At 33.4% G+C, this 23,846-nt stretch overlaps 1 protein-coding gene across 1 annotated transcript in view; it reads right to left on the reverse strand.

Moving 5' to 3' along the window:
* LOC128998191 (heat shock 70 kDa protein 14-like) overlaps nucleotides 1-22,558 on the reverse strand; it is an 87,776-nt gene extending 65,218 nt beyond the window's left edge. The window contains exons 1-10 of the mRNA XM_054424208.1: nucleotides 22,553-22,558; nucleotides 21,686-21,778; nucleotides 18,957-19,092; nucleotides 17,951-18,146; nucleotides 16,646-16,804; nucleotides 13,616-13,871; nucleotides 11,434-11,658; nucleotides 8,341-8,487; nucleotides 5,688-5,746; nucleotides 3,895-3,952 (exon numbers count right to left, since the gene is read on the reverse strand). Of these exons, the coding sequence (XP_054280183.1) occupies nucleotides 3,895-3,952; nucleotides 5,688-5,746; nucleotides 8,341-8,487; nucleotides 11,434-11,658; nucleotides 13,616-13,871; nucleotides 16,646-16,804; nucleotides 17,951-18,146; nucleotides 18,957-19,092; nucleotides 21,686-21,778; nucleotides 22,553-22,558 (1,335 nt within the window). The remainder of the gene's footprint in view (nucleotides 1-3,894; nucleotides 3,953-5,687; nucleotides 5,747-8,340; nucleotides 8,488-11,433; nucleotides 11,659-13,615; nucleotides 13,872-16,645; nucleotides 16,805-17,950; nucleotides 18,147-18,956; nucleotides 19,093-21,685; nucleotides 21,779-22,552) is intronic.
* Between the last annotated feature and the right edge of the window lie 1,288 nt (nucleotides 22,559-23,846).

A 23,846-nucleotide genomic window follows, 5' to 3' on the forward strand; every position in this document is an offset into this window, starting at 1 on the left:
AGTGTTTTGTCTAGTGTTCAGTTTGGCTTCTGAAAAGGCTGGTCAATCACAGATGCAGTGTTAATGTACATTCAAGATACATTGGATGCGATGGAGTTGAAAAAGAGTATTTGCTCTAAGTTCTTTGATCTCTCAATGGCTTTTGACACTGTGTCACATCAATTGTTGTTAAGAAAACTAAGATTTTTAGGTTTTAGTGATAGCGCAGTTGCATTGATGGACTCATATCTATGTGGAAGAAGTTGTTCTTTGACGGTGTTCTGTCGGATTTGGTGGAGACTCAACATGGCGTTCCGCAAGGTTCATCTTAGGACCTTTGTTGTTTAAAATGTATGTTAATGATCTGCCTTATAATATACCGAATGAATGTGTTTCGTGTTATATGTATGCTGATTATGTGTGTCTAAATTTTAAACCTCCTAAGAACTTGCAGAATGAAATCACGGTTGGCTCTGTTAATGCAATGGTAGATTGGGGTAATGTTAATAAACCATCTTTAAATTTAAATAAAACACAAGATCTGAAAATTTCTTATGCTAACACAGATTTTCATCAACAACCTGTTAAATTATTAGGTATCTCAATTTAGAGCTGCTTGAAATGGGAATCACAAATCAAATTTGTAGCTGTTAAAATATCCAAAGGTATGTTTATATTTATAAAACTAAAAAAAAATTGTTTCAATGGAAGTTCTGCTTACTGTTTACTATAACAGCACAGCATAAACCTCATCACATCCACTGTCATCTTACTTATGGTACCATTTTTGGGCTAATTGTTGATATGTAAAATCTTTATTTGTGTTGCAGAAGAAAGCGTTTAGACTAATTGCTCAAAAACTCATTAATTGTAAGCTCATTTTTTCTTGTTAATCTGTCATGCCTCTTATTTGTAAATATATTTTTCCCTGTCATATGTATTGTAAAAAGAACGTAAACACTTTGTCTTCCCACTGTGATATCCATAGTTGTATATAAGACCCGAAACTTTGCTGTTTTTTTTTCTTTAGGTGTACCATCACGTGAGCAGGCAACATACAGCTGTCCACGTGAAAAGCATACATTTTCTAAAATTGAACCGATGATAGTTAGGGATGGCCCTGTGCCTGATTAATGGTTATTTCAACAACAAGAATCAAAGGAAATTGTAGTCGCTTTAATTCAAAGGGTAATTCAGATTAAATCATCGGTATTCTTTGGATTGGATTAAGACTATATCTCCTTTGAACTTATCACTGATGATTTTTCCTTCGGTCAAGATTTGTGTTCACAGTTCACTATGATTACATATTTCAATAATACTGCTTGTTCACTCCAATGTGCATTCGATCCAATGTACAGTACACTTTAAAATTAGTATTTTCTATAGGCCTGTCTACTAATGGAGCTGACTGTACCCGGTGGATCAAGTAAACAGTGGAGCAAACAAACAGGCAAAGAATTTGTAAAAATACTTTTTGAAGTGAACGATCGCGGACTGAACGCAATAGACCCTTTGTCCAAGTATAATAACAAAGTCAACTCCTCATGAAGAAAAAAAATCATATACAAAATACAATTTTTTACAATTTATTGAAAAAAAAACTTAAGCATAAGGAACATTTAAGTTTCTCCTCTAGTACAATGTGAAATATAATGACAAAGTCAATTCCTCGTAAAAAAAATACAAAATACATTTTTTACAATTTATTCATAACAAACTTGAATATAAGGAACATTGAAGTTTCTCCTCTAGTACCATGTGAAATATAATGACAAAGTCAATTCCTCATGAAGAAAAAAATATAAATACAAAATAAATTTTTATCTATTCATTCATAACAAACTTGGACATAAGGAACATTGAAGTTTCTCTTCTAGTACCATGTAAAATATAATGACAAAGTCAATTCCTCGTGAAGAAAAATACAAAATACATTTTTTACAATTTATTCATAACAAACTTGAATATAAGGAACATTGAAGTTTCTCCTCTAGTACCATGTAAAATATAATGACAAAGTCAATTCCTCGTGAAAAAAAATACAAAATACATTTTTTACAATTTATTCATAACAAACTTGAATATAAGGAACATTGAAGTTTCTCCTCTAGTGCCATGTAAAATATAATGACAAAGTCAATTCCTTGTGAAAAAAAATACAAAATACATTTTTTACAATTTGTTCATAACAAACTTGAATATAAGGAACATTGAAGTTTCTCCTCTAGTTCCATGTAAAATATAATGACAGTCAATTCCTCGTGAAAAAAATACAAAATACATTTTTTACAATTTATTCATAACAAACTTGAATATAAGGAACATTGAAGTTTCTCCTCTAGTACCATGTAAAATGCAATGACAAAGTCAATTCCTCGTGATAAAAATATACAAAATACATTTTTTACAATTTATTCATAACAAACTTGAATATAAGGAACATTGAAGTTTCTCCTCTAGTACCATGTAAAATATAATGACGAAGTCAATTCCTCGTGATAAAAAAATACAAAATACATTTTTTACAATTTATTCATAACAAACTTGAATGTAAGGAACATTGAAGTTTCTCCTCTAGTACCATGTAAAATATAATGACGAAGTCAATTCCTCGTGATAAAAATATACAAAATACATTTTTTACAATTTATTCATAACAAACTTGAATATAAGGAACATTGAAGTTTCTCCTCTAGTACCATGTAAAATATAATGACAAAGTCAATTCCTCATGAAGAAAAAAAATATATATATAAAATACATTTTTATCTATTCATTCATAACAAACTTGAATATAAGGAACATTGAAGTTTCTCCTCTAGTACCATGTAAAATATAATGACAAAGTCAATTCCTCATGAAGAAAAAAATATATATATAAAATACATTTTTATCTATTCATTCATAACAAACTAGAACATAAGGAACATTGAAGTTTCTCTTCTAGTACCATGTAAAATATAATGACAAAGTCAATTCCTCATGAAGAAAAAAATGTATACAAAATACATTTTTACAATTTATTCATAACAAACTTAAACATAAGTTGAAGTTGTTGAAGTTTCTCCTCTAGTAGCATGTAAAATATAATACTGTAAGAAAGTCAATTCCTCATGAAGAAAAATTAATGTTTTATTGTTTTTAGAACTACATTAAATTCATGAAAAGGGCTTGGATTTTTTTACCTTAGGCCTGAAGTATTTGACTCCTGTATTACTAATATGTGTAAGTATAGCTGCCAGTTGCTGACATTTGTTTTGTTTGTGCATAATTTAAAAGATTCTATGTAACAACTAGTTTTCAACAGTAATAACCGAAGTAGCGATGAACTTCTTGACTCCACTTTACTTAGTTCGACGATTTTGGCAAAATAATCCTCCTGATTGAACAGATCTTAATGATCTCAGACAAAATGTTTTAGCTTGAAGGCTTACAATTACACTGAATTTGTAGAGTGTAGCAAATACTGTATTAGCCCATAAAAAACACTAACAGGTTCGTAAATTATATTTATGAATGACTAAAATGTATGAGCATAGTTTGAAAAAAATGTAATCAAACAAAGTTTTACTATGGAATTTGTCACCAATGGTAAACATCACTGTTTATTTTTAAATTCTTACTAAGACTTCATGAAATCTACTACAATACTAATAATTAGATCGGTAAATCAAAGTTACATAGCAGCTGATATAGTTTTTAGACAATAAGACATTGTGTCTTAAGGCTCATAAACCTTTTTAAATTTACTTTCTCCTTAAATCTTCTCATTTAATTATTGTCATTGTTTTAATTGGAAAATATATATATTTTCAAATATCAGATAGTGTAGATTTTTGATTAGTGACATATTTACACAACATTTGACAAATATCCATGTTATAAATTAATTGGAAAAGAACGTATTTCTACCACATGTTGTTGATAGTTATCGTCTTCGTCAGGAACTCCAACTATTATTCCATCTTCACTGAAACATCAACAACATTAAATAAATATCTACTTTCAATAATCAATCACATCATGGAGCATTCTTTACAATTTACAACTTTTGTTTACCATCAACAATAAAAGGGCTTTTATTATAAAATTTCATGATAAATTTAAAATTATGCTGGTTTATAAAGTGAAGAGTATTGGTTGTCTGACTATAACAAATATAGTATTTAAAAAAATATAAACCCTTAAAAAATACTTTTAGCAAGCAAAAGCTCAACCCCATCCTATTTTAAACTCTATGTATGCTTTGACTTTATGAGAAATTTTTCTCTTTGTACCTTAACCAGGGTTTCCAAAACAATTTCTAAATTTATTTTATTACAACATACTTATTTACTAAAACTGTTTATACAACATTTAATTTTAAATTTTGCCTGAACTATTCCCATAGCTACACTTGCCCTTTGTTTTATTTATTGAATAACAAACATGAATAGCTAACAAATAGAAACACTGAAAAAATTACACACAGTGGTATATTGATTGATATTTATAAATTATAAAGTAAAATAGAATGACAGGGTGAGTTTTAAATGAGTTCCTCCCCCCCCCCCCCCCTACTTTTTTCTACATTTCTTAAGGTATCAACTCCGGACCACGTCAGGTCATTGTATAGTAGTAAATACTTCATTTTGACTGGGGGGGGGGAATTTTTGGCCACCATCTTGGATCTGCCATATTGGATAAAAAGTTTATTTTTGAAATGTAAGGGTAGGGTTGTGACCTATCATTTCAAAATAAAATTTTACGCTGAGTAGAATGCCGCAATTTCTTTTTGAAAATATCGATCTGTTAGATTAATTTTGTATAAAATTAACAGTAAAAACTATGTCCACATAAATAAAATTTGTTCTATGGAACTAAAGGATACGGCTGCTGTATTTGTGCATTCATAATTGTAACTAGGATTACGCCAAGGGGGGGACCCCCAAGAAAATTTTAAAATCAGACCTACATACTCGCGTTTTCAGGCTATTTTGAGACTTACAAAAGAGATTTTTTAATACACTCAAGATTATTCCTACCACAATAATTAACTTATCATAACACAAAGATTAACTTGTTTTAGTTTTATATTATAATTCCATTTAGGTGTTGCTTTATCTGTTGGAATGAATGTAACCTAGATGCATTACCAGATGAAACGTAACCTATGTGTTTTATAGAAACGCCAACAGTGAAAATTATTTAGCGAGTCAGAATGAATAAAGCAAAAATGAGCTATTTTGCATACTGTTTACAGGTGTGGCAAAGTGATAATTTTCATACAATGGTAGGAAAAGTATTTATGTGCTTCACAAAATTTTTATTCTTCACTGTCAATTATCATCAATGAAACTTTGATCGAGAACATAACAAATTACTGTAGTTTAAATTGTGGTTATAAAGTTGGCATTAAAGATTAAGCTAATGTGACTATAAGAGTAATGTTAACTTTTAGTTAAAAATATAAACTAAACAATTACAAAATTGCTTAATTTAAATTATAAATATTAGGACGGCATTTTGGAGACAAAAATATTAGTATGTGTTGTTTATTTTTCTTAAACTCTTGCCACTTTCAGATCTTACATATTTCTCTAGCCTTACCTGACCTTCTTTAGCTTTCTAGGTTTGTGGAAACCTAGTTTAAGCATGATGTGCTCAATTAATAGATAATTTAAACCAACTTATTTTACAGTTTGATTTCCATGAATGATTTTTACCTGTTGACTTCTAATTCCAGGTAACAAGGATCAGGTAGGCCAGGTCCTTCCAGTTGTAACTGAAAAACAAGTTTGATTAAACACATATGGGTGGCAAAAAATTATACATCAGAGAACATAGAGCCTCACTATCAAACCAGTTTAATATTGAAGCTCTTTTATTGTACAAATTGTGTAATACACCCTCAGTATAGGACAGCTTTTGTATGATCAATATTACAGGATTTTGAGTTCGATAATCAAAAATGAAAATGGCGCTGGGATATAGACTTTGTAGTAAAGCACACAACTGTGATAGTGATGGATCTTCAACACATAGAGCTATACAGGTTGCGGCAAAGAACCTGATCTAATTTAAATTATTAATAACTCGATAAACAGTGATACAACACATTATATTAGTAATGATTGCCAATAACAAAAACTTACATATGATTAAGGATGGTCAAGTCTTGAAATTTCAAAAAATTTCGGGAAATTTTAAATTTTGTTATAGGAGACAAGTTTTCTTTTTTATTAAGAATTTTTCAAGACGAAAATAAAAAAAATAATTTTTAAACGCCTGCAGAAAGTCAATGCAATACCGCAATACAGGAGCGTGTTATAGTTGCGTTTCCTTTGCGAAGGCGTTCTTATTTAATTAATTCTTTACATGTAAATATTACTTTAATTATTTTCTCATTTGAGAAGTTTAGTTAAGTGTAACCAGTGTGACGCATGTTTTACATCTATATACAAAGCCAAAACAAGTAACTATTTTATACAAATTAATATTGCTTTTATATTATGATTTATTTGATTTTATGATAAGTTTAACTCTATCCTAACTTATATCACCATGTTTCCTAATCGTAAGTATTTTTAATAAGTTAGGCGTAATTGATATACATTTTTTTATGCTGATGTTTTTAATAAAAGATTTTAAATATTCTTGCCTATTTTTATTATTTTTGTATTTAAACAGTCATCTAACAATGTTACAAAATCAGGTAAAAATATTGAACGTGTATTTCCCGTTGTGTATGAGAAGGGAAATCCTGTCTCGATCTCGTCTCAAAATGTTATAAGAAATAAAAAATCTCGTCTCATACTAAAATTCCAATCTTGTCCACTTGACATACATATGACATACATTCTTGTGCTACATATGAGCAATGAAAAGCAATGGCCAGGGTTTTAAAATCATGTACTTCAAATGGTATCCCTTGTTGATTAAGCTCTCTTCCATTCTTACACCAAAACTGTCAAACACCTTATTTGATATTGCAGGATTCAAGTTTACGATCTCTTGAGTTATGGCCTCCGTTAGTTTGCTCAATGTGGGAGGCTTGTTTGTGTGCACTGCCACTGAGCTGCAATGATTGAATCATTAATTTTGAAATACGACTTGATAACTAAAACATGTTGCTCAGGCGGTCAGACTACTAAGGGCGGCCGCACACTGATGCAGCATTTCACCTGAAGCAAGTGTCGTGAGGTAAAATGTTTCGCTAGGTACGAGCGCCCCATGTATTTCAATGGGATGCCGCACACTGGTTAAGCAAAAAAAGTTCGGCCGCTTAGATAGCGACCTCCTCTAGCATTGGTTAGCATTAGGGCACAGGTTGCTATCTATGCGGCCGAACTATAGGGATGAAAGAGCACGATGGTCCTATAAGCAAGTTTCTTCTGTGCCCTTTTTCTCTATGGTTATATAAAATTAAAACAAAATAATTCTTTAGTTTGTCTCTCAGTTTTATAAATATAAATACTGTTACCGAATGAAGATTTTGTATGGGCTAGTATATAGACTATTATGCTACAGGACCGGGAAGTAGGTTTTTAGGGTATGAAACATGATAGTATGAGGCTTGTCGAGCACAGGATTTCATGCAAATACCATAATCACCTTCCTAGATAAGTTTTTCACCACAATACCAAGAGAAAAAACAGTTAAGTGGTCTAAGGTGTTGACTCCTCGGCCAGGGGACATCACCGTAAAATAAGGGTTTGTATCCACTGTCGCTCAGATTTAGTGGGTGAATTCTACAGGCAGAACTTGGTAGGAGAGGCCCAGCTAAATAAATGGTGAAAAGCTCATGTGGAACTGATGAAATCGGTGGATTCTTTATCAAGAATAAATCCAGCTTTTGCCATGCATCATTTAGGTTGTGACTTAATATAAGCACTTGTCTAAAAAAAAAATTTAAATCTTTCTTTGTTATTGTGAAGTGGTCAGTGGCCATTAAAATATTTCAATTTTGTTGTTGTGTACAGTAGAACCTCTGTTAACCTAAACCTGGGTTAACGGAAATGGTTCTATAAAATAATATAGGGCTGTAAAATGCTTTAATAACTTCAGTTATCTGGTTTAAAGCATTTTCTACTCCATTGTAACATTTTTATAGCTGAAATAACACACTGAATTATATAGACAGTCTCTAAATTCATTTTCCCTACACACTGTGGTGATACATTGGCTATATTAGCATATGATGGGTTAACCGAAAAATTGGTTATCTGAAACGGTTCTCCTCCCTTATTTCGGTTAACCGGGGTTCTACTGTATATATATATGTCTTACCTAACCTGACTTCGCCACTGTAGAAGTAAGCCTGTTCTCCCTCAAATCAAACAAGTTATAAATATTGCGTAACTAAAAACGTATACTAACCTGTCCTCTCAGAATATTCTGATCAGTCAACTGGGAGAATGTGAGGGTGACCACTTCCTCAGGGGATGATATTATTAATACCTTGTGGATGGGGATAAAAAGTCCAGTCCTCAGTTCATTGCTCAGATGACTTTGCGCCCCTTCAACCTGTATCAACCATCAAATTCGTATGAAAGTTCTGATAAGTGATTTGCATTGTTATCGTTTTAGTTTTAACGTTTGTTGGTTATTTTGGTTTTTAATTAGATAAAATTGCCTTATAATTTAGCCTAAGCTACACTGATTATGATTTTCTTTGTGTGAGGTTTGCTGTTGGTGATGATAGGTTTATGTGGCAACATGGACTATTGCAGGTGAAACTTTCGTGTCACTACAAACTCATGGGAAATGTATACAATAATCCTCGAAACAACAGTAAAATTAATATTTTTCATAAACAATAATCATGAATATATTTTAACGCATGTCTTGTATGATTGCCAACAGAAAAGCAGCATTAGGTTTTGGTATCCATACAATTTTTTGTCATGACATCATGAGTATGATTCGTGAACCCAGCAAAAACTTGAACACCCCACCGTGGTTGCGAAGACATAATCATTGTCTCCCAAGATCACAGTAAAATATGAACATCTCCAGGAGCCGTGAAGATATTATCGTCTTCCGGAAATTGTGCAGCAACTGATAAATCAAAAAAGAACTTCCATCAATTCTCGGTTCTGGTTTTTTGCTAAAACCCGTAAAACCGACAAAAAACTTTAAAAACTAACCCATTCCTAGCTCAAAACTAAAGAAACACTGGGTTGAGGTGGTTTCAATGTATATATTGGTACCATTATGAATTTGTGATGTGTCAAAGCCAAATCTGGAATTCACGGGAATTTAATCAAATATTTGAATTTAATTGGAAACTTAATTTAAAAAATTCAACACTAAAGCAAAGATCACACGTTTTACGTTTCCATACAAAATATAAAATAAGAAGCCCCAACCAAGAAAATATGAATCACCATGGGTTTCTTAGCCTCCACTAAAGGTACAACAATGTAAAAAGAGATTTTCAAACTAGTAAATTAAAACCTGGAGACTAAATTAATTTCCATTTGCCTGGTTGGAAAGTTTTATGAGTACTAAGTCTACAACAGAGAAAGTAATAAAGTGTGTCTTTTATTAAAATGTCAATAGCTTATGTAGGTTTCCAGGTGCTCGAATTGTGTGAATACGATGCCCAATGTACATTTTCACCTCATGTATGGCGTCATCAGAAGCATAGTTTGTAAATTTACATTTTTGTTTCAAATTATATTAATTATTTACATTCCTATTCACACACTTCAATAATCATTACTCATCTTCATTACTGTCCTATTGACCTGTCCAATTCCTGCCCTGGACTACGGACGGAAACTACAAGTATTCAAGTATTCAAGTAAGTAAGTATCTAGCAACCATAAGGTAAACTTATATAGTTGATTGTTCTTGAGACTGAGGATACCACACAAAGTTAATAGCTTATATGAAGTAAATAAATTTGCCAAATTTGATCAAAGTATAAGGGGTGTCATATGTAGCCGGGCCAGTCATATGGCTAAGCCGGCTCTGCAGAACTAGGTTATATGTACTAAAATAAGTCAAATACCCGCGCGGTAGCAAACCTGCTGACTAAGTGAATTTCCATTGGTCTGAATCGATTTAAAATTCAATTTAAATAACATTAGGTTTAACGAGTACCTAGGTTTGCTGCTACAAGGAACCCTAATAAAGTGTGTTTTTAGTAAAATCTTAATAGCTTATAAATAAATTTGCCAAGTTTGAACAAAATATATCCATAAACAAGCCAACTAGAACAATATTCTCTAATATGTATTTTACAATATTCTCCATAAGAATAACATGGGAATTTTAAATTTAAAATTTGTTTAAGTTTCACCGTTACCAATACCCGTTCAAAAATACTTTGATAAACTAAATTTTTTTTCTATTTCTTTAAAAAGGTGTAGAGAGAAATTGGGAATTTTTTTGTTTTGAGGGTCAAAAACAATTTTTACCCCATAAGACCTTCCATAAAACCCCGTTCCCATGTTCCGATCATGTTGGTTCGCGAACTCATCCAATTTTATCCCGCCTTAATCCTTTCAAAATCAAAAATTCAAAGATAAAATCGGACAAAAATTACTCAAGTTATCGCGTTCACGGACACTCTACATATACTATACATGTATAAAAATTCGAATGAATGGGGTTTTTGGCCTCTGGGGGCCACCTACGGTAATAGCTACTTCCCTATAGGAAAATTTGCTAAAATTTCCAGTAACAGGTTCCACAGAAAAAAATGTTTGTTTGTAAAGGTCTACAAAATGAGTTGGAAAGTTTTTGCATAATTTTTAGTTTTGGGAATCAAAAATGGGAGAAACAAATTTGTATCCCATAAAACCTTGTTCCCATATCCCAATTGTACTGATTCAAGAGGTTGTTAGAATAAACGTAAGACTGCAAGTTTGTAGCAAATTTCATCAATTTGGGATGATTTTTACACGAATCATTGTACTAATGGACATTAGCTATTTGTATTTGAATGTACAGTTTTTTGGGCCTCTGGGGACGACAAAACAAAAAAGTAAATCGATCCTGAGTCTATGTTATAGCCATAGGTTGTTAGAATAAACGTAAGATTGCAAGTTTGTAGCAAATTTCATCAATTTGGGATGATTTTTACACGAATCATTGTACTAATGGACATTAACTATTTGTATTTGAATGTAGTGTTTTGGGCCTCTGGGGACAACAAAACAAAAAAGTAAATCGATCCTGAGTCTATGTAATAGCCATGATAACTAGAGCAAAAGCATATTCCCTATATGGAAAATTTGTTAAAACAAAAGAGGAGTATGATCCAGAGTCATAAGTAGTACTCAATTTGCGGGGGAATGCGGCAGTATGGAGTTCCGGTACCTCTCTTTTGGAAATATAAAAATATTGGCATAAATAGGTACTAATCCTATTAAATAGGTAACAGTTCCGTCACCTCATTTTTTAGAAATCGACCACTGGTTATGAGACTGTTATATTAAAGGACTAGATTGTGAGGAATACCTCTATTCTGATTGGAAACTCCAGAACAATAAGTCGATTTGGAAGGAAGTTGTTGCGCATATTGTAATCAGCTATTCCAGCTTCACGAGCAGCACCACAGGCCAACACCTCGTCATAGTTCATGCCATGTGGCAGTGGCACAACTTTGGTTTTGGATTCATCAAATATTTCTGAGATATAATTCCTCAGTTTAGGTATTTTCATTGGCCCACCACAAAGCAAAACCTGAAAGAAGAATATGAGAGAAAAGTAGTGAATGAGGGTCGCAATAAGTTTAAATATTGACAAAAGTCATTAAAAACTCTACTGTAGCTTAAAGAATTATAACTGATAAGTCTTGCAGGGAATCAGGTTGTAATAGTTTATTAATAATGAAATGATTAAAGCATTCTTCTGAACACACCTTGGTACACATCTTGGAAGTCATGGAATCTGATTCTACTGGTAACTAATTTTGTCTTTGCTTTCTTTTAAATAACAAAATGAACATCTTTTGAAAATAAGATGGGTTTGCATGTAAAAATTTACTAGTTTTTCCATAACAATTCCACATGTTGGGGACTAGAACAAACCTTAAAGACTAGATTTCAAAATCTGGACAAAGTTACCTTTATGAGAATAGGTGCACTAGATTTAGTTTGGCCACAGAGAAGTAAGATACAGAGGAAACATTCAATGGTACACTTAAGTCGTGTTTAGCATCAGTCGCTTGTGTCTAGCGCAAATTTTATTAATCGTCCCCTTCTGCTTCATCCCCATCACGAACTACAGCGCTCACACTGTAGGAAGAGCCTATGTGCTACAACTGCTATAGTAAACCATAGCCGTTTGGGCTCTTCCTTGCTTGAAACTAGTATATTTCCACCCCACCATTCCAGTGCTAAAAGCGCACTGTTGTTCCATAAGCATGTTTTCTCAGTATCTTACTTCTTTGTAGTTTGGGTAACTGAAACATGGCCAGTATTGACACAGAATTGTAGAGATGAGGACATTTGAACAGAAATGAAACTGGACTTTTTACAAATTGATGCCCGACAAAACCCACCAATTTAAAAATGAAATATGTGTTGACGGAAAATTATCAAAACAAAGATTAACTGCTTTTGTTGTACTGCTCACATGAAATTGAAATTGACCAACATTGAGGTTGTGTTTTTTCAGCCAACTGTACAAGGGTCCAGCAGCCAAAGACTAAGGCGTTATCAGAGGATTCAAAAGCACAATGCAGGGTGTCCGCAGAAAATTTGTCTTTAATTTCCATGACTTTCCATGACTATCCATGACCATTTACCATTGATTTCCATGACCCACGAACTTTACTCGAAAATTATAATATAACATACACACACGAATAATACTTCCTAGACAAGTTATTTCACAGAAATTACTGAAATATTTATTAACAGATAACCAAGTTTAGTATAATAGGTACAACAATGAACTAATACAAACCCAAAGCTCATAAACTAATAAGACTGTGATAAATTGAATTGTCGTAGATTTGTGAATAAATCCTGAAAAATGCCACAATAGTTGGGGTTACGGCCGGCTAGAGCATTGAAAAGTCCCCTCAAATCCGTCCATCATTGGGGATTTCCATGACTTTTCATGACTTTTTGCCTATTTCCATGACTTTCAATGACTAGAATTTTTTTCCATGACATTCCATGACTATCCCTGACTTTCCAGAGTGACACCCTGCAAATAGGTGTTCTGAGAGGACTGTCCAGATTAAAATTATAGCTTTCTTTCAGCAGAAGGGTTTTATTTGTAATCTTTTAGTTTTAATTAATGATTTAATGTTTGTTTCATCAATCTTTTCCAACTGTATTTCTCGAAAAAGAAACTTTTACTTGCTGGCTACAGTACTTGAATTTGCTATTTTTATATTTTTTGTACATAAAATTGAAATAGCTTAACCCTATAACTAACAAATTTGGTTATGTTTACCCCAATGATGTCATTAAAGTATGTATTTTATAAACGAACAGAAATTATTATCTTTCCTGTGTTATTGATCAGTAAGCTTAGTGGCCATTTTACAGTGTCACTCGAATACATCCCTTAAATGATGATATAACCTAGTTAAACTGTAGTATTTTTTCATAGAGTCCTTCAACTAAATAAAGTGTGTTGTAAGAATTTTAGTTCATCACTATAAGAAATCAAAAGTAATAATTACCATTGTAACATCATCAGGAATCAAATTCTGCCTGGAGAGGACTGAATGCAGTGGTTTGGCAAATTCAGCAAGTAGTGGATTTAATAAAGACTCGAAACGAGCGCGGGACATTTGATGACTAAAATCGACTCCACATAAACTCTCAACAAAGCAATTGGCAGATTCTCTAGATGAAAGGACATGAAGGCAGTTTTCTGCTGCTAGTGTCAATTTTGTCAGAGACCTGTGGCTCTCTTTTATATCAAAATTGTATTTCCTGCAACAATGAAATAAACATGTTAAGGAACACTCTCAAAATTGGGTTTGTCTTACAAGCTAATGATTATTACTGCTACAGTAGACTTTTGGTGATATGGATTGGTCTAGTCTGGACCTGGACTACGGCAAATCAATGATGTTAAAAAAATGAGATATTTTGCACAAAAATCTGTAGCTTAAGGTTTGATCATAAGTTTTAGCGAATTTCCAATATATAGAATAAGTATCATCCCCCCCCCCAATCGATTCCAAGAATCATAGAACCATAGATCTTATGGTAAAACCTGGACATGAAAGTGATTTAGTTTTTAGTGTCGATGAACCCAGAGTTCAAAAACACCATCCGTTCAAGTTCATCTGAATATGTGTCCATAAGCATGATAACACAAGCAAAAATCGTCAGATTTTTATGAAATTTGGAAAAAACGTATTTATCTATTCTAACTAGTTTTACTGACCGATCAGACAATAGGATTGGTGTTTTATGGGAGGTTTGAATAGGTAAAAATTCAACTTTCCCATTTTGACCCTCAAAACATAACATTTCATAATTTATTTGTACAAACCATTTTGTAGGGCTTAAAAGACCAACCTAATTTAAAATCTTGAAACATTTTTAGGTCTAATAGTTATGAAAGAAATTTAAAAATCTTTCAATTTAAAATTCCCATGCTATTCTTATGGATAATAAGTTAACTTCTGTAGTTTGCTTGTTTTTGGATATATTTTGATTGAATTTGACAAATTTATTTATTTAATTTGAAAGTACTCGCATTTCTCAGAGAAACACAAGTTATTACTTACCTTCCATGTAGCAGCAAACCAAAGTACTTGTTAAAACTAATCCTATATATAGACAAATATGAAAAATGTTTCTATACGTGTTACTTCAATCTTGGAATCAATACCAAGAAACACCTTTGTACTTTGTAACTAGCTTCTGCTTTAAAAATAAGTTCTAGACCAGTGTTCTATCCAGGAAAAAACTCTTGGATTATCGTGCATAAAAGAATTGTAGGTAACGTATGTTTACGCAGGTCAAAAGAAAAGAACAATCAGATTGATACCATTGAGCATATTATACTATAAAATGATAAACAAATTAGGTAATAACCACATTAGTTGTTTTACTAGGTTTCTACTTTCTACACTTACCGTTTTTTAAGCACACTGTCAGTCTATCTAAAGTGCATTCAACATTTCCAAAACTAAGTTCTCTTGCACAACAGAAAGCTGTCATAAAAATACAGGAGATGCAAAATGTAAAATATTTAACAGCTTTGTGAAGCAAAAGAACTATGCTTTTTGTACGTAATAAACTATTTTATATATGCTGGTTACACAGTAGAACCCCTCATATCCAGCCACAAGCTTGAGCCCTAGGCCACAAAGCGATTTGGCCAGATAAACCAACCTAATGTTAACAACAATTTTATAAGTTACCGGGTAATATTACGTAAAAATAAATTCAGTGCTTGGGTCTATTTTCTGAGACAACATTCTGCACAATTTGTTCATGACTTGGACTTGTTTTCCAGTTGCTCATTCTTTATTATTAATATGTATAATATTCTTTAGTGTACTGGAAATAATCAACCAACTGTTTAACCTTCCGTCGGGCGCATTGATTTTCAAACACCAATGGGCGCTCACGGAAGTTACCTCCGGGAGTACAAAAACTATACAATGATGAGTAAGAAACATTTTAATAGCAATAAAACTGTAAGAAAAACATTTTTTATGAGTTATTACACTATTACTTAAGTTGTATATCAAATATAAAATGTTATAATAAAAAATAAAAATATGTAAGTGTTGTGGATAAAAAAGATTTACTTTTTGTACGTATACAGTACTATCGTATATTAGAAAACAAATTTTAATATTGTATGACATAAAACATGTACATGGTCTAATAAAAATAATAATTTTGTACATGGACAACTCATTCAATCAAAGCTCTTAGACAAAAATTGCATCCGTGTATGACATAAAAACAACTATGGTAGCCTATTATCAAAAAAGATAATTTTCATAAGAACAACTTCCTTTGTCAAAGCTCTTTAGAAAAAAAGTTGCAATGATGTTTGAAATAAAACACCTATTGTTTAGTGCAAAAAATCATTTGTTAGAAGGACTACACATTTTGTCAAAGTTCTTTTTATTGAAAAAAAAAGTTTCCGAACTCATCACGCACCATTAGTTCTTGCTATACTAGATGTTGTTCCTTGTCTTCCCTTTCAACACTAGCCAACAATCTTGCAATTAATTCTTCTTCATCCATTTTATAATATCACTAAATAAGGTCAAGCACAAGGGCGCACACGGAACTAGGCTCCGTGTGCATCAAACCCATTGCATCACAGGGTGCTCACGGAAGCTACTTCCAGTAGTGACGCAAACCACTCCCCAAGGTCGACTGACAACTGGGAAAGGAGTAAGAGTATACAAAAAAAGAGCAAAAGAGGTTCGTGAGGTAAATCAGGCCACAGCCCTGCCGAACACATACAATGGTTTTTATAACGAAAAAAAGTAGTGACCCGGAGGTAACTTCCGTGATGCGTCCGATGGAAGGTGAATAAGGTAGTAAAATGTGAGAAACTGTCAAGAGTGCTTGAATCACATATACTAGTGTGTAACTACAACTACAACTGTGGGATTAACATTTATATTATGAATAGTGTCTTCTGAGAATTGGACGGGTAAACCGAGGTTGGATATGAGGGGTTCTATATATTTCATACCCCTAAACCCAAATTTGATTCAAATTACCTGTAACATTCCTGTGCCAAGTACGTGGTAAGTGTATTTATGAGGAGTTTACCCCCCACTTCTTCTGTGTACTCTGTTTCCTGAAGGTTCAAAAATCCATCCACTTGTACCAACGTGACATCACAACTTCTGCCTCCTACTCTGTACACCAATACTTTCCTGTTGACATAGAAATGTTACAAATGCAAACTACAAACTCTTTTACAATATAATAATATTGTATGATTACAAAGCTTAACTAACAAATATTTTTATGGAGACATCAACATCAATGCGAGTCTCATCGGGTCTGGCAAAGTGAGAAAGGGGTTCTATATTTTTTAAATTGGGTTTTCAAATTTTTACCCATAAAGAATTAATATTCTTGGTTTTAATTACATTCAACGTGTAGCCTAGAGTTAAAAAAGAAATATTTTTATTGGAGCGTTGTACAACTAAGGGTTACAGAGGAAATCCCAAAAAACATTTGAAATTACCAAGTAATTTGTTATTCTTATGGAGAAAAAGTAAAATATTGCAGTAATGTTTATGGTTACATTTTTATCCATGGCAAATTTATTTTTTATACTATACCTACTATTAACATTTGACAAAAACAAAACACTTTTTCCCTACCCTGTAGCAGCACAACTAAGTCCTCGGTAAACTTTTTTAGATAGGGAATAAATAATCTGATATTTTAGGGAAATATTTAACACGTAGAGTGCTGCCGTTCCCGAACGGGTACGGCGCTTGGCCCCCGTGCGGTGCGTCCGTACCCCATCGGAAACGCTCGGCAATGCCTTTTGTATATATTCGTTTTTGCTCTAGCGTCGGCCGAAAGCGGACCTATACCACGTTAGCGTGTAGTATGTGACTTGCATTTTGTTGTGGTGTAGGTTGGTATTAAATTTCGCCGTAAAATCCCCGTCTGGCAATCTCAAAAGTCTTCTTTTTGTCCCGTCTTTTTCCCTCCATTTGGCAATACAATTCCAATGGGACCGGCTACGTTCCAAGCAGTGCTGCTATCTGTGGGTGTTTAGCGAACTACGTTGACTCTCGTTGTAAAGCAGGACATCCCCGCACGTTATTTGCTATTCGTCAGACCAAAATTGGAAAGCCAATTACACGCGGCAATCGGGTTTGCTCAACGCTGAGGGCTGCGCCGCACTGGGGATACGCCCGCTATTTGACGTGGCGCAGTGAAAGTGTTAATTAGAAATCTAATCACATAAATGCAGATTTGCTAAGTCTGCTGTGGTGTTATTATAAAAAAATCTGCCTACAGCTGGTCCATATAGAAGGGATGTCTATTTCAGTACTAACTTTTTTGTGTAGTCCGAGAGCAAGTTGTATCCCAGAAGGGCCGCGGCTGGTTCACAGATGATATGCATCACAAGCCAGCCTGCTGCCTCCGCTGCCGCTCGTAGTTTGAACCTGCCTTCTTCAGACATCAGTGTAGGCACCAACAGAACACATGAGGGTTCGCCCTCCGCTCCTGGGACTGTACTTCTAGCCATCTCTACAACATGTAAAACTAGTGTGCAAAGAGGTACTTTTGTAAAGAGAAAAGTCTTTACCACATCCAACTCCAAATTCTCAAACTGTTATTAATCTTCATAAATAATTACTTCATTTTTCAACTTAAACGTGGTTTTATTGATTATTTACAGCATTTTATATGTACTATTTCCTGTAGATTACAATCTAATTACAAGAAATCTAACCTGAATTTTATTTTTTTCAGTTGTATTCCGGAATGAAGAAAGGTAGGCTAGTGGTAAAGTAAACTGTTGAGAAATCGGCTACGGTGCGAACCATTATGAGTGAATACAATGCCACTTTGAAGGAAATTGAAGACAAATGTCGTGGCTTTTATACATTTGATGTGTCATTTATAAGAGTTGTAAAGCCCCGATACTGTATGCATTTTGAAACACCCGGGTACCCAAGCAACGGCCGTTCAAAATTCCCTCATTCTTTTTAGGATAACCTTAATTAAATAAGAATGTAATCACAATTGAACTTGTATAGTCATATAAAGCAACTTGATGCTATTTAAAACTAGGCCGATTTGAATACTTTTAACGTAATAATTTACATAGTAACCCTCAAATATCATATTTCCTCACAAAATACATTAAATAACCAGCACCACTGCTGAAATTTTTAAAAACAAAGTTGTCCTCTATAAAGAATGTATAAAATCCATTGGACTATAACAGAAAATTAAAGAACTTACCATATAAGGAATTAAAAATGCATACTGCAATATGTGTAGGAGTCATATATTCTGTTGTAGTTTCCAGAGGTAGTTCGTAGCAAAGTTCACCCTCTCGGAGCACTGTGGCCACTCTCCAATGGCCATTTTTACCTTCAGGCGTGTTGGTGTCCAGCATGCGTTTGTTACACACGACAGTGGTATTCCAGCTTGAGATCATCAATGACTTGCATTCCGTTCCAACAACCTGTGCCAATCAAAAAAGGGTTAATAATAAATGTCAATGCAAATTTAAATCTTGATATCTAGGCCTACCTCATTAAAAGCAACCAGATAATCAGCTTACTTATCAATGATACATAGAAGAATACAGAAAATTCTCTCACACTTTTAAGTCAAGGCATACAGAAAGACCTCTATATTTCAAATTTGAAGGGGTATGGTTCAATATTTGAGTTATAAATTAAGGTTTTCCTGTAAACAATGTTCAAGTTATCTAGGTGTTAGGGCAAAATATGAGATAGGACTTCTGAGGTGTTGAATTCTGTCAATGATGTTACGTCACAACTTTCACAAATCGACTTTTACATTCAAACTCAAGCCATTTATTTTATTTATTGATTTATTTATTTATTATCATCACGTTACATCAATGATTGACAGGTGATTTATCATAAAACTAAAATCTATTGTAACAAAACAACAATCATAATATTAAATTCTAAAAAATAATCATACATTTGTTAGGAAATCTTCCAGTGAAGAAAATGCTTTCTCCAGAAGCCATATCTTAAGTGTTTATACAATATTTAATATTTACCTATTGTAGAAATTTTGAGAGTTTTGTAGAAGCATATGGATCGATATTGAATTTGCCTTGTGAATGCCTTATGATCATTATGCCTTGTTTAACTGACGATTCCAAATGCATGTAATTTGTCAAAAGGAAAATAAATATTCTTATTCTTATTCTTGTTTTTTTTTCAATATGCAATCAATTTCTTTTTATTTCTTATGCTTCTTTTTTTTATTTATTTGTTGTATCTTGTATCATGGTGAGAGGACTGACTCTCCATAAGTATAAATCAGTTACTCTTTGCCATCAGAGAAATATAATAAATATAAGAGCTGTATAAAATGAGAATTTTGAATTGACTGAAATATTCTTGGCAATGTGTATCTGGAGGAACCTTGGCTATGTCTAATCACCCTTTTTTGGAGAATAAACACTTTTTAGCTTTCACTAGATCCCCATAAAATAAGTCTGTAAATTCATAATTGAAGCGAAATAAGCATGACATACTTCAATTTGTGTGTTAAAATTTGTTGTATCTCTAATTAACTGCAACACAAATATAGCTGAATTAAGTCGTTTTGATAAATTTTTAATGTGAGTTTGCCCATTTAAATGTGAGTCTATTTTTATTCCTAAATAATCAACTTAATCTTGAGAAACTATCAAATTTGAGTTTGAATTTAGGGTGATCTCGTCTTTTATATTGGAGGCAGAGAATTGTATCAGCTGTGTTTTGGGTACATTCATGGAGAGGCCGTTGACAGTACACCAGTCCTCAAGATAATGGAGCTCTCTGGTGATTGTGTGAATAATGTTGATACCTTTTTGCTCTTTGCATATGATTGCTGTGTCATCTGCATACTGAAATATTGGCATTTTTGGTACACTTCCTAGGTCGTTAACAAATAAATAAAATGAATAGACATGGTCCAAGAATTGATCCTTGAGGCACTCCAAATGCAACATCCTCCCAATCTGACATGTAGTTGTTTTGAAATTTGTTTATTATTATCCTTTTTTACGGGTTTTCAGATAAGAAGCAAACCATTGTAATGCTATATATTTTATTCCATGTCTACTTAATTTTTCAAGAAGTATTCCATGATCAACACAGTCAAATGCCTTGGACAAGTCACACGACACTCCCACAGTCTTCTGTGCTCCAACCAAGGCCCCAGCAATATTGTTGATCATGTCGGTTACTGCTTTTTGAGTGTTAAGGTTAGGCCGGAATCCAAATTGAGAAGGGTTGATTATATTTATTAAATATTATTGGATTTTATAAATATTGTACTAGGCCTAGTTAGTTTTTGACAATTCGTTCAAAATTTTTGAAAAGCAAGGTAGAAACGCAACAGGGCGATAATTAGAGGTATTATAAACATCCCCTTTCTTAAATAAAGGTTTTACTTCTGCATATTTGAGTTTGTCTGGAAACATGCCTTGCTCCAGGGACTGGCTTACTATTCTACAGAATAAGTCCTCAAAGACATAAAAAACATGTTTAACACAAAAAGAGGGATTTCATCCTACCCAGATGAACTTGTTTGTGTTACTTTTATGGTATTCAAAACTTTCTTAACCTCATGCAACACAGAATGTTAAGTTAAAACTTGCATTATTAATTTATTTTTCCATTTCTATCTACTGTAGAACATAAAAAACTACAAAACAACAAATAAAGGAAAAGTTATTGGTTTGTTTTAAAATAAAGAAAAGGTTCTAATAATGTGTATATAAAAGAATGAAATTATAAATGAGAGATCTTTTTAACTATAAAATAACACAAATTGTTCATCTCAGCACAATGAAGATTGCCTTGCTTTACAAGCAGAAGAGACAAGATTTTCTTCTCCAGTATATCTTTAAGGAAAAGCACTCGCTGTTTTGTAATGAACTAAACAAAGACGATTTCAAAGTTGAGATAAAATCTTTCTGTCATGATGCAGTTTCCCACGCATTATCTTGGACCTTAGAACTTTAGTTGATAACCAACAAAATAGTATAAATTTATCCGTTACAAACAACTGGAAAACGTACTTACAAAATCATTTTCAGCGACTGTGACAATGGCAGGTGTGACTCTTTCTCCGGCAGGGTTTGGTATAACTTCAATTTGGGACGTGGAGTCAACTTTCTGTAAATTAAATACAGTAGGCTATAACAAGCTTTATCCTTCTTGCGTTAACAGACAATTGTGACTGGTATTTTTGTGATTTTTATTGTGATCACAGCTTATTAATTGATAGATGTAGATGCAGTGATCATTAGGCTACTAACATTCCAGGTTAGAATATAATATGTTGCTCAAGATCAAATATGCGGGTGAAGAAGTTTGAAAAATCTATTTGAAGAGAACTTGGGTGAGTTGAATCTAGATAGCCTATTCAGAGACATGTCGCACGCTATACGTATGGTTAAGTTTCGTTGTTAAGTCTGTTTGTGATAACAAGCCATTATAAGTGAATATGTTTTGGTTTTTGGAACTGTTTTGAAGAAATAAAATATTGTTCAGCAAGCGACACAGAAACAGGCAAAAAGATGTTAACCCTTAGGAGAATATTGGTTTATTATGCGGTTGATTTATCCTGTTATAAAAGCAAACTAGGCTACTGCTACTATACAAACCACAAGTCTTTAAATGCTACTAAGTTACCGGGCTTAATTTTTGGAAACACAAAATTTACAGGTCTCGTGAATTTTTATTGATTAAGCCTTAAAATTTTGAGAAAAAATGTGTGAGTATTTAATTAAGCTAAGGTCTTTATTCATAAACAAGCTTAGATTAAGTTATGTTGATTCCCGACATCCTTGTAAGCTGGCACGCAGAGATTTGTTTTATACCTGGCCGAAAGTCTGTTATTGTGCCCTACATTTACTATTTAAGTAGCTTTTGGGTTGTTGTTCAAGCCCTCATGTTGTGTTCGGTGTGTAGGTTGTATAATTGAAGAACTCAAATGGTGTATGGACCTGTATTTGTATTTTTTATCCTTCCCTTATTTAAGAAACAAATAGATAGGGCCATCAATAGATTTTGGTGTGAGCAGTCTGTCACTCTGACACTCTCTGGCACTTGTGAGTCGTACTCATCTCCAGTCTTAGAAAAGTTGCCTGCACATGTTACACTGTGTTCAATTAATGTGCAGTGTCTACGCAACAAGGTGGCGGAGTTAGACATTTTGTGCCAAGAGAATAACCTTGATGTATTGTGTGTTTGTGAACATTGGCTGCTATCTGACGAAGTCGATTTTTATAAAAGTGTGGGTGATCTGGATCTCACCACTTATTTTTGTAGGTCTAATCCCAGTGGCGGGGTTGCCATTTATACTAAACCAAATCTAAAATTCACGTTACTCGATCTGAGTAGTTATTGTGAAGAATTTACAGGTGAGTTCGTAGCTATTATACTGCATGAGCTTGAACTGATTATAGTAGCGATGTATCGATCTCCGAATGGTAATTTAGAACGATTTTTTGTTCTCTTGGAACAGTGTTTGACTTTTTTGATTTCTTTTGGCCTGGCTGTTGCTATCGGTTCCGATCATAACATCGATCTTCTTAAAACCGGCCGTGAGTCAACTGAATTTTTGAACTTATTACGTAGTTTTGGGTTCTATAGTAGTGTCTTTGTTCCCACTAGAAATAAGGCATCCTTAGACTCTTTTATTACTAATCTAGATTCCTGGAATTATGAAGTTACAGTTAGTGAAGATCAAGTCGCAGATCATAAGCATGTGTTATTGAAGCTAAATGACCCTAGGTCTACCCTAGGAAAAGACTCGGTAGAACCTAAATTAAAAAACGTGTGTTTTAGGTTAGGACTAACCAATGAAGGACGATTGCAAAGGTTCTGTGACATCATTACAAACCTAACACCTGCTTGGTTTAACAAACTCTGTATTCTCCCAGCAAATTCAGCCTTCTCTGAATTTTTCTCTCTTTTTAGTGACCAATTCAATTTGCAATTCCCTATGAGAAGCAAGATGGTTGACCTGAATAGTAGCACCGGTGAACCGCGCGTCAAAAAGTGTAATACCTGGTATACTAGTGAGCTTGCGGAATTTAAGAAATATATTCTTCTTGTCCATGAAATTTCAAAAAGTAGACCAAGCACTCTTCCCTACCTTCGAGAGCTGAGAAAGGAGTATCGCACTTGTCTGCGTGAGGCAAAGCAGTCAGCGGCGGCAGTCAGGATCGCCACCTCG

This window comes from Macrosteles quadrilineatus, unplaced genomic scaffold (genome assembly GCF_028750875.1).
Source record: "Macrosteles quadrilineatus isolate MER2022 unplaced genomic scaffold, UCM_ALF_1.0 Scaffold_7__1_contigs__length_78375512, whole genome shotgun sequence".
NCBI classification, from domain to species: domain Eukaryota; kingdom Metazoa; phylum Arthropoda; class Insecta; order Hemiptera; family Cicadellidae; genus Macrosteles; species Macrosteles quadrilineatus.